Source organism: Gopherus flavomarginatus, chromosome 3 (assembly GCF_025201925.1).
Source record: "Gopherus flavomarginatus isolate rGopFla2 chromosome 3, rGopFla2.mat.asm, whole genome shotgun sequence".
Classification (NCBI taxonomy): domain Eukaryota; kingdom Metazoa; phylum Chordata; order Testudines; family Testudinidae; genus Gopherus; species Gopherus flavomarginatus.
In genome coordinates, this window is record NC_066619.1 from 237,036,058 (window position 1) to 237,048,322 (window position 12,265).

At 41.2% G+C, this 12,265-nt stretch overlaps 1 protein-coding gene across 2 annotated transcripts in view; it reads left to right on the forward strand.

Moving 5' to 3' along the window:
- Window positions 1–12,265, forward strand: part of GABRG1 (gamma-aminobutyric acid type A receptor subunit gamma1) — a 67,955-nt gene that overhangs the window by 45,371 nt on the left and 10,319 nt on the right. For both annotated transcript variants that reach the window (XM_050947808.1, XM_050947810.1), the window contains exons 5-7: window positions 2,174–2,256; window positions 9,201–9,338; window positions 9,654–9,806. In XM_050947808.1, coding sequence (XP_050803765.1) covers window positions 2,174–2,256; window positions 9,201–9,338; window positions 9,654–9,806 — 374 coding nt within the window. The remainder of the gene's footprint in view (window positions 1–2,173; window positions 2,257–9,200; window positions 9,339–9,653; window positions 9,807–12,265) is intronic.

The window sequence follows — 12,265 nt, forward strand, 5'->3', positions numbered from 1 at the left end:
AATTGAATTCTTAACTGTCCTCTGTAGCTATTTTGTACAAAATTATGTTTGAATAAAAGAAAGCTCTCAGTTTAAATATTAGTTATAAGTACTTATATATATGTGGGGTAGGAGTGCCCATCATGGGAAACAGTTGTTTGCCAGTAATAATCTTTTAGAAGGAAAAATAATCTAACATGATTTTAAAGGATACTGTTAACTTTATTTTTTAAAATATCTTATTTTGAAGAGTGCAGTTTTCTGATATATTCTTCTGATATAGCCCTCTTTAAGAAGTATATCCTCTTTGGTAGAATTTCCTGTATAGAGTTTTATGCTCATCTGCTAATGTTTAAAATATATGTTAACTTTTTGGAGCACCACCACCAAACCTGCTCATACCCATATCTTCTACTGTCTTCCAGCCAGCTTGCTGCCTGTCCAATTGTAATTCCAGGTTTGTTGCTGCTGTTTCTGGTTAACATTCTTTTAGAAGGCCTCGGGAAGAGCATTCATGTAAGCTCTCCAAGAGCAGTTGATGAGAGTGATGTCACCAAGCTAGTGTATGAGACAGGAAGTGTAATCGACCTTCAGCAAAACCCAGTGCTGTCCAGTGCACACATTTGTATCAGGGAAAGAGATGGCCTGAATTTGGCCTAAAGTGGAAGTAAATGGAGAAAAACAAAGTTCATATGATAGCAAATGAAGGAGCCAGAACAGGATCTGACAACACATCAGGCCATTTGGCTACAATTATCCCTCATGGCCTTCGCCACTTCCCTTTTGGTACTTTGTGGAGCAGGATTGTCACTTCTTCACCCTCAACTTCATAGGCAGGCTGATTTTCCTGAGGTTGGTCAGCTGATCTCTTCAAGACACCCATCTGTGATCCGAAACCTAATTTGTTTTGTCTTAAGTAAAAGATGACTTTATTGATTAATTATCTAAAAACAGCAAATCACAGAAAGGAAACGTGGGGAATAAATGCATGTACTGTAGTTGACTACTTATAAAAACAAACAAACGTATGACCCAGTAGATACACAACTTTCAAATTGAAATATAGTATGTTTTCTACAGCATGGTAGAAGTCCTTTCCTTCTTGCATCCTAAAGTCTATCCATCTGTCTCAACTGGTTAGGTCAGATTTCCAGAAAGGCCCCAGAGAAGTGTGTATATAAAATAGCAACTTACTTCATTACTCCTATTTTGCCTGTCAGCTTCTCCCCTCCAACCACACAGGGATATTTAAGCATGGTATCAGAAATCAGTTTAATTGACCCCTACCAAAAAGAAGGGAAGATTTAATTGCACAAATAGCAGTTAGGTCTCTAATTCCAAGTGGAAGTTGATGAGAGCTGGGGACCTAACTTGTGCCTTTGAAAGTTTTCTGTGTAGATGTAAGGTATAATTTCAAAAGCCCCTAAATGACTCAGCAGCCTAAGTCCTATTTTCTGGAGTGATTTAGGGCATTTATCTTCTTGAAAATGTTACCCATGGGCATCTTCTCTTTAAGAGTCTGATTCTGCTACTCATATTAGTACCACTAGCTTCATTGAAAGTACCTAAATGAGTAAGATCTGCAGGATGGGTCCCTGTGTACTCAATTCCACTATTGCACGTCTAGTCATCAGTCATAATGATTCCAAATTTCACTTTAAGATAAGCCATTAGAGTAGGTTATTAGGTGGTCTTAACATATAGCCATCTATCAATGGCTTTCACATAAAGGACATATGGTTTAAGACTTCCAGGGGGTGCAGTGGAGGGAGCACAGCTCCGGCGCCTCTGCTAATGCTGGTGGAGAGCTCTCCCCGTCTTGGGTAAGTGGCAGTTTTTTACAAATTCCCCTCCTCTTTGGTTAGTGAGGGGAGAACTGCTCCTGTTTTAATCAGCTTGTGCTAGTGAAGAGCTGAAAGGATACAAAAATAGAATGGCATATTGAAGATACCTTGTGGTAGCATAACTGGTCATGCAAACTAGCATGACCAGACAGACACCGGGTCTTCAAGTAGTATTTGGTGATGGATACCATTCTTTAGAAATGATACTGAATACTTTTTGTACACGGCCAGTTGCCTCTCTGTAATACACATTCATTGGCCAAAATGACTTGCATGTACTCTAATATGTAGCCCAAAGAGTCTAGATGCTTGAACATAACCTCACTCATAAAACTTTTTCTTCTAATTAGGTTGACAATTAATGCTGAATGTTATCTTCAGCTTCATAACTTTCCTATGGATGAACATTCCTGTCCTCTGGAGTTTTCAAGCTGTAGGTGGTAAAATACTTCATAATTTTATTTTCTATTATTTAAATTCAGACACTGTTGATTGACAGGCTGCAAAGCAGCAGGTCAGTGATTGCACATTAAATTATTGCAGAACAGCCAAAAAATTAGCTGTTTATAGTTTGCTTAGTCTTCTTTTGAATTGAAAGAATGATGTTAAAGTTGCAGTGAAATGAAGTGTAAAAGGTTAAAAATAATCCTACCAATTAGGGACCTGATGCAAAGCATTCTGGCATCAACAGCCATCTGCTCATTGACATCAGGGGGCTTTGGATCAGATCTTAGGAGAGGGAGAAATGTATATAATCTGCAAAATTTACCTGCATTTAAGTGACTACGTGTAGCATATTTAACAGCATAAAGTTACAGGATCAGGTCACAACAAAGTAACACTTAATCACCACAACTGGGCCGACTGTGTAAAAGGATTAAGGCCTATCTTGCAGTGCCCTCCTCCTACCAGACCAGACTTGACTCTTGCGGAGTCACTCACTTCCTGGGTTAATTCTAACTAAACTCTCAAGGAATTCATGGAAACTGTTTCCAGCAGGGTTAGTTGTTTGATCTAAGCTTAATTAACAAACAAAAGCAAAACTTTGCAGATTCTTCCCTCAAATGTCTCTTCAGGCTGAGGAGTCCCTTCCTTCACACTGGTAACTCCAGTGACCAAAGTTTCCTTGCTCTTACCTCAGAGCCTCAGCCATAAATAACTCCACGTAGTATCCCATCTGCCTGTTTGGAGCAAATCATCTCTTCAGTAGCTCCAATAGCAGCTCATTGGAAGCACTGTCCCTGGCCTCTCAGCTTTCTGGAGGGTATTGCAGTCCCTGCCTCTGTTTCCTGTTGTCCTCTTTTATAAGGATCAGTCAACTTAAGTTCCAGACCTTTCTCAGATGCAGTGAGTGGGGCTAATCAGCCAGCTGCAGGCCTCCGACCCTAGAGCAATACTGTCCCTGATACCTTCACATACCCACCTGTTTTGAGTGGGCCTGTCATGGCACTTACCACAGAGCCTGCTGTGTTCTTTAGTTCTTGAAAGCAAGCCTGTATTCCAATGGTCCTTCCTAGGCCAATGCTCTATTATAAATTGAAAGGGTTGAAAGTCTAAGTACCAACTTGTCTCATGGGTATTTGAGTCCTTCATGATTTGAAGCCATCTTAGTGCCACATGGTCAGTGATCAAGACAAAGGGTGTTCCAAACAGATAGTATCTCAGTGCCTTTAAAGCCTAATGGCCAGGCATTCCTTGTCAAAGGACAGAGTACTGGGTTTCCTGAGCTAAGAGTTTTCTACTTATGTAAAGGATAGTGTGCTGTTGTGCATGGAAGTTTTAGGGTAACACTGCACCTGCGCTGTAATGCAAGACGTCTGTTTCTAGGATTCATTCTCGAGTGAAATCGGGGCTAAGGGACACTGGCTTGTTGCAGAGAATCTGCCTAATTTTCCAAAATGCTTGATCTCGCTGAGGGGATCATGTGACTTGTCCAGGGGCTGATTTTTTTTTTTAAACCAGCTTGATAAGAGGTGCAGTTAACAGGGCAAAGTCGAGCACAAATCTTCTATAGTATTCTGTTAGGTCTAGAAAGACCCAGACCTGCTTTTTTGTTCTTTGTTTGGGGGTATTTGCTAGGGCCTCAACTTTGTCAACTAGGCATCATACCTTATTGTTCCCCTACTAGATAAGAAAAAATATTTTTTTCCTTTCCCACTTTCCAGTTCTTTGGGTTTGAAGGACAACTGCTAGGTTCTGAAGCTGAGTGGGCTAGTCCCAACTGTATACCACCCTCTCATCTAGGCAGGCCGTGGCATAGTGATGGTGGAGCCATAAAACCTGATCCATCAGCTTATGACAGGTGGATGGGGCCTCATGCAACCTAAAGAGCATGGTAAATTGGAATAGGCCCACTGGGTTAGAAAAATTTGTTTGTTGGTTTTTTTGGGAATCAAGAGCAAGGGGAATTTTCCAATAGCCCTTTTGTTAGATCTAATGTTGTTATAAAGCAAGCTTGACCGAGACAATTTAGCAGATCATTGACTCAGGGCATCGGCTAGGCATCAAATTCAGAAATGGCATTTATCTGATGGAAATCCACACAAAATCAGATGGTCCCATCCAGCTTTAGTACTAGAACTACCAAAGTACACCAGGAGTTCCAGGAGTCCTTGATGACTCCCAGTCTTAACAATTCCTGTACTTTCTGAATGAATGGGTTTTTCTGAATGAATGGGTTTTTCACCTTCTGGGATTTGATATGACTTCTGAATGGGCTTGGCCCCAACCATATGTGGATGTAGTGAGACACCATGGAGGTTTGTCCCAGTAATAGGGAGAACACCTCTTTTTAAGACCTCAGGGGGTTATTTATTTGCCCTCTCTGTCCATTAGAGAGTCCCTTCCCAAGTGATGCCTCCTCTATCCCAATTTTGGCTGGCTTAGGAAGCTGAGGCACCAGATCCTCTTCTCCGTCCTCCAGGTGGATGACAAGACTTTCCTGTACCTTCTAGGATTTTAACAGGTTTACATAATAAATCTGCCTTGTTTTTGCTGGTCTGAGCTGTAAACTTCATAATCTGCTGGTCCCACTTGATGGAGTACTTCATATGGGTCCTGCCTTTTGGCCAAGAGCCTGTTTTCCAAGCTGGCAAAGAGTAGGAGCACTTGGTATCCCAGTTGGAATTCCTTTGCTCTAGCCCCTTTATTATATTGCTGCATCTGGATCTTTTGGGGCTGAAAGAGGTTATTTCGGGCAAAGAGGCACACAAGTTCTTATCTTTCCCTCATTTAACTGACATATTGGAGGAAATTGGTAGGTTGAGCTTCCCAAGACTCCCTAACTAAGTCTAACATTCCTTGAGGCTGTCTCCCTTAAAGAATCTCAAAAGGAAAGAAGCCCATGGAGGCTTGTGGTACTTCTTGTATTGAAAACAACCAACAGGGGAGCAGTTGGTACCAGTGTTTGGCCTCTGTGCCCACAGGCTTGTTTAACATATTCTTGAGGACCTTATTGAACCCCTCCAGCAGACCTGAGGAAGATAAACTACTGGAGTGGTCACACTTTCAGCAGTGCCCAAACTTGTCCCTTGATCAATGACTATTTCCAATGGAAGGCCAATTTAGGAAAACAGTTGGAGTAACTCTCGCTCCAGGGTGGAGGCAAAGATGTTTCATAAGGGAATTGCCTCTGCATATTTGTTGATATAGTCCACAAGAACCAAAATGAACTTGTGACATCAATCACTCTTTTATAGCGGGCCTATTATATCAATCTCTACCTGCTCACAGTAGGTTGTGATGAGGGTAGGGGGATGAGAGTGGCCTGGCCCTGACCCTTTGGGGCTCCTTTTGGTAATCAGGGCATAGCAATCAGAAATTGGCTACCTCTCTACATATCTTCAGTCAAAAGAATTGAGCTAACAATCTTTCTTTGGTTTTCACCTTACCCAGATGTCCAACCATGGGAAGAGTATGGACTAGCCATAGGAACTCCTGCTTGGCAGATTTGTGGACTAGGAGTGGATCTCTGGGTTCTTTAGTTTATGGGGGTCTCTCTACTCAATTCAGAATCTCATCCCATAATTCAAATCAGGGAAACTGCTCAAATGTAACCATCCTGTTGGCAGCAGTAATTTGTCTGAAAGCTTCCTGTAGTGTTTGGTCATCATGCTGAGCTGCCACAACATCAAAAGGTGTCACTCAAGACACTGTAGTCTAAGATGGGAATGGGATCTGCAGTGTCCATGGATAAGTGATAACATACAGACTGTTGGGATGTTCCCCTCAGAGAGTTTACCCTTTGGGAAGGTCCTTCTCCATGCTCCATGGAGTCAACTCCAGGACAGGCTTAGGCTTGTGCTTGATCCCAAAACTTCCTTGAATGTCTGTGTGTGCTCTGGGACCTTCATGAGACTTCCAAAAAGATTGGATTGAACAATGTGCAATAGGTCCTAGCATCTTCAGAAGGGGTCTTTTCTTGAGGTAGGGGGTCTGGTTGAAGGGAACTGACTCTCCTGGAAGAAGACATTTCCAGTCATATCCCAGGATCACTGTCCAGGGTAGGTGATCACCACTCTACCTGGAAGTGCTCTACCTGATCTGCTAACTGCAAAACAACTGAGGCCATTGAGTATGTACGGATTTCTTTGTGAATGTAGGAAATTCAGATGGACCACTCTGGATCCTGGGCTTTGGGTGAGACTAAGTCCCTTTGAAGTAGATTTTGTCCACACCCCAAGTCTGTCAATCCCTCCACTCTGTTTGTCCCTATTTTTACAGGGACCATGAAAAGCCTTCGGGTCAGTCCTAATGGTTGATTTGGATTCTCACCTGCTTGGCCAAAGAAACATCCTAAATAGTCATATTCCATCACAAGGCATTCCCATTGGCTCTATCCAAGTTGTCCATAACGATAACATACCGCTGGCCCTGCATGGGAGGGTGGTGGTGGTGGTCCCTTGAAAGTCTGGGACTTTGGATCCTCTGTTCCTGATGTTCCTGTGATGAGGGTAAAGTTTCATTTGCTCAGGGTGGACCAGTACTATGACCCTTGCTGGTTTGGCAGGTTATTGTCCCTTGACACTGTCCTAAGTGTGGCCAGCCCTCAGGGAGACTGTATTTCCTATCCTGGGCAATTTGGCTTCCAAAGACTTCTCAATTGTCTCTAGTGACTTCTGAATGAATGTCAGGTAAAACTCAAACTCAGCTTTGAACACTATGGGGAGAATGTTCAGGTTTGTTGTAGGACAGTATTGTCCATAAGTTCTGCCACAGTCTTGGTCTCTGGGGTTAGCCATGAGGTAGCGGAGTCCTAAAGCTGTGGAACTACTAGCCTAGGGTCATGCTCCCTTAAGGAATGGCTCTGGCTGAAATTTCTTTTGATAAGCCTCTGGAGAGAGACAGAGGCAGCCCACAACATTGCCTTTAGTATCAGATAGAATTGTGCCTTGTTCACACTCAGGGCCCAATAAGCTGCTTCGGCCTCTCTGGTGAGGTGCAGGGTCAGATGGGCCACCCAGGATCTCCTCTTTCAGCTTGCTGTAGGGGCAATGCACTTGAAGGCAGTTAAGGTAAGTCTCCGGGTTATCACTGCTGCTCATCAAGGTGAAACTTGGTGACGCCCTGGTGTAGGCCACCCCTCTGGGGCTGTTCCCATCTACCAGCAGCCACTGTGAGAGCAGCCAGGCCACTTCAACTTGGAACTCTCTGTTCCGCTCATGCTCTGCCAGCTGGGCTTCCTGCAGACATTGTTGGGTGGCAGAAGTGCCGTCTAGAATTTCCTTTAGTTCTCTGCATGCTGTTGATTCACCATTATTTGGAGTATCTTCTCCATATCCTTTCTTGTTGGAAGGGGTTCAGGTCAGGCCCCTGTTTGGGCATCACTTGCAAACAGATTGAGGCCATCTTAAAGCACCCTCCTCCTACCAGCATTGCTCTTGATGAGTCACTCACTCCTAGGTTAATACTGTCTGAGATCTCCCAGGGAATCCTGGGAAGCAGTTTCCAGCATGGTTAGTCATTTTATCTAAGCCTTCTTAGAAAACAAAAGTAAAACCTTGCAGACTCTTCCCTCAAAAGTCTGTGCAGGCCGAGCAGTCCCTTCGTGCCAGTAACTCCAGTAACTAAAATTTTCTTGCTCTTGCCTCAGACTCTCCCTTCTGTCCATTTGGAGCAATTTCTCTCCACAGTAGCTCTAGTAGCAGTCTGTTGGGAACACTGCCCCAGCCCCTCAGCTTTTTGGTGTGTGCTGCAGTCCCACTTCTCCATTTCCTGCTGCTTTCTTTTATTAGGGTCAGAGAAGTAAGTTCCAGTATGTTATTAGGTGGAGCAGGTGGAGCAAATCAGCCAGCCAGCTACGGGCCTCTAACTCCAGAGGAATGATATCTTACACATTCACATATTGCTTTCAGTGGGACTAGTATATATGAGTAAAAGAATTACTAATTTACAGGATTATCCTCTTTAGTATTAAGCATGTAAAATTAATTTGTTCCCAAGGACATTGTGCTACCACTGGTAAAATAAAACACTGAACACATCTAAACAATTTATTCCTTAATGTACAGTGTAATAGGAGATGAATGTAACTACAGTGATTCTTCTTAAATGAATATTATTGCTTAATGTTTGCTTCTTATATACTTCAACTAAACATGCTTTCACAGCTCAGGTCTGGTCTACATCTAAAATTTAGGTTGACCTAGCTATGCTGCTCAGGGGTATGAAAAAGTCACACCCCTGAGAGATGTAGTTAAGGTGACCTAAACTTTTGTGACCTAACTACTGCCACCTGAGGGAGGATTGGGTAGATTTGTTACAGAAGTGGATAAACCCTTCTGATGTTGTAGCAATTACCTACGCAGCTGCAGCTGTGCCACTGTAGCAGTTATAGTGTAGACATTACCTCTGTCTTCTGAAAGATTGTATTCTCCTAGTGCACCTAAAACTGGATTAATGCAGTTCTGAATCAGTCACCAAATATTCAGCATGGAAAGGGAAATAAGTTTCCAAAAGCATTTATACCTTTTAAAACAAATTAAGTATGAAATAAATAAAAGTAGCTACCATATTTAAGCTTTAAATATGCTTCTCAAATTATGCCCCCTCTGTTGTATTACATTAAACTATTAATCTAAAGAAACGGAATCACTACAAGTTAATTTTTTTCATATTTAAATATTGCATTATTAATTTGAGATATATATTTTCCTTAAATGTCTGTCTTCTCTATCATTTTTGTTGGTAGTACATTTAGCCACACTTAAAACTGAGACATTTGCAGGCTAAAGCTTAATAGTTTATCAGGTATGTTATGGAGCAGTTGTTTTCTGACCCACTTATTTGGGTTGTATCTAAAATTTCAGAAATCACAAGTGAAAGCATTCTTTGCTATGTACTGTGAATGAATACTTGGTTTACTCTACTTTGTTCTAGATGGATACCCCAGAAATGAAATTGAATACAAATGGAAGAAAACCTCTGTTGAAGTCGCAGATCCCAAATACTGGAGATTATACCAGTTTGCATTTGTAGGGTTACGAAATACAACTGAAATTTCTCATACTCTGTCTGGTAAGGAAAAATCTGATGTTTTCTTGCATGCATTTAAAGGATTAGCAGCCTATGCACTTTCATTCTTTGCCTAAATTGTGCAAGGAACCATTTAGTTGTTATGTGTGCTGCTAATGTCTAGGGCAAAACAGAATTGCAGCTGACCTGTTTTAATGGATAAAAGTCCTTTGGCAGCTTTGTTTAAAAGGAAAGTACATTATGTTTCCCACTGTAAATTTTACAACATGGTAAGTATTTGGAACAAGAATACCAAAAATTATGGGATAGAAAACCACTTGCAATGTCTAATTAGAATTGTGGGCTTTTTCCTCGTAGGGGACTATATTATCATGACAATCTTCTTTGATCTGAGCAGACGCATGGGATACTTTACTATTCAGACATACATTCCTTGTATACTAACAGTTGTTCTTTCATGGGTCTCGTTTTGGATTAATAAAGATGCTGTACCTGCAAGGACATCATTAGGTATGTATGTTCCCCATTGTCATAGTATAATTCCCAATTCTGAACCTTAGCATCCAAAATATGGGTACTAGCATGAATTCCCCTAAGCTTAATTACCAGCTTAGATCCTGTAGTGCTGCCACCAATCAGTACTTAGAGTAGAGTGCCTGATAAACTCTGGTCTCCCCCAAAACCTTCCGTGGGGACCCCAAGACCCAAATTCCTTGAGTCTCACAACAAAGGGGAACAAACTATTTCCCTTCCCCCTTCTCCCCTCCAGGTGTTCCCTCCCTGGGCTCCTTGAGAGATATACAGATTCAAGCTCCGTGAATCTAAACAAAGGGATTCCCCCTTCTCCTTTCTTCCTCCCAGATCTTTCCTGCCCTGGGTACACTAGGAGATCACCATGATTCAAACTCCTTGAATCACAACACAGAGAAATTAGGTGGGTCCCCCCCCCTTTCTCTCCCCCTCCCTTCTCCTTCCCTGTTAAGTACAGACTCAATTCCCTTGAGCCTCAACAAGGGGAAAAATCAGACAGGTCTTAAAAGCAAAACTTTTAATAAAAGAAAAAAAGAATAAAGAAAATCACTGTAAATTCAAGATGGAATATTACAGGGTCTGTCAGCTTATAGAAACTGGAGAAAAAAGCCTCCTCCAGCAAAAATACAATTTAAAATACTTTTAGCCAAATACACATTAGACCCCTACCAGCCAGATACACATTTGCAAATAAAGCAAAAACAATTAAAAAGACTAAACCGCCTTTCTACCTTTTGTACTTACTAAATTGGAATAGAAGATTAGAGAGCCTGTAGGTACGTGTGGTCACTCTCAGAGCCCAGAGAGAACAAAGCAAAACCCAAAAAACACAAACAAAGGCTTCCCTCCACCGAGATTTGAAAGTATCTTGTCTCCTGATTGGTCCCCTGGTCATGTGTTTGGTTCCCTGTTTGTTAACCCTTTACAGGTAAAAGAGACATTAACCCTTAACTATCTGTTTATGACACCCATGCATAAAAATCTTCAGAGCGAAAGAAACTAATCAAAAATATCCATGACTTTAAAATTATGATTCTGGGCTTGCACCAGGGGATACCACAGCAGAGGCTGAAAATCCTCAGGAAATCTTGATCCAGACCCCGTGGATCTGCAGCTGTGCACAAAGAAGAGTTTTCTATATATGCTCTTCTCATCATCCAGTATGATGGCAGCATGGTCAATGAATAGACTGAGAGGCATGATTTTGCTGCAGTGAGAGTTGCAGAATACAGGGGAAATTAATCCAGGAAGATTAACTAATCCCAATGTTTAACATATCTGTGTCTTTATTGGTTTGGGACCACAAGTTTTCTGTTCTCTGGCTCCTTTCTCAGTGAGCAAGTCACCCGTTTCTGTATGCAGAAGGGGAAGGATCCTTAAACGTAACAGTTGTTCCTATCTACATGTGCCTGATTCTCCTCTCACACTTGGAAAAATTGGGAGTAACTCAACTGAAATTAATGATGGAGTTAAACCTATGTGAGAGCAGAATTAAGCCCCATTTCTGCTATTTCCCTTTCAATATTGGTTCTATTTTAACATTTGGTTAAGGCACTCATCCCAGCTCATTTAATTAAATCAGTTTAAGAATAGTAGTAGCTAAAACAGTTTCTAATTTTAGTGGTATTAAAGAAACCATATTTACTCTTGTTAACATGTTGCAGTTATTTATGCTCTCTTGAAAAGTACTGATTTATCAGAATAAACACTTTCAGTCTGTAGGAGAACACTTGCAAATTTGGTTACAAAGAGATATCATTGTTCAATATACTACTATTTACATACTGGAGTATGAGTAATAGGAATTTACTGACAGCATTAATCTACAGGAAGAACACAGGAAGATCTAGATTTTTTTTAAAAATGATGAATTTGTTCACTTAGTTCTATGCTATTTAATTAACAAAAAGTTACATAAAATTTTAGTGAATAGAGTTTAAAACCTAATTATTTGACATGTCTCATGATGTTTAGAATCTATATAAATTACCTCTAAAGTATAGTATTTAAATCTCAATGTGGGTACAGTCTGAAAAGAGAATGTAAATATGGCATCCTATGTTCCCAATTCATTGTCTCTTGCCAACTTCATATTCAATTTCTTCACTTTACAAGTTGTTTCTTCTAAACTGCCAGCCCTGAAAACTTACCCTAGGATATGACAGTAAAGCTATTTTTTTTTTCCGGCTCTCATATCAGCAACAGTAACCCTGTTCCAACTTAAATGTGTTTCAGGTATGTTATAGAGGTTTATAGTACTGCACCTGTAACACACGCCAGTTGGGTTAGTTACTGTTGACTGATGGGTAAGCAGTAAAGAACCCTGGTTGACTGTCAGATCCTAGGATTATTTTGCTGACTGGCAGATGGAGTGGTGTGGTGGTGGTGGTGGTGGAGCTAATTTGATATGAAATCATTATGGGAGGGAAACACAAAAC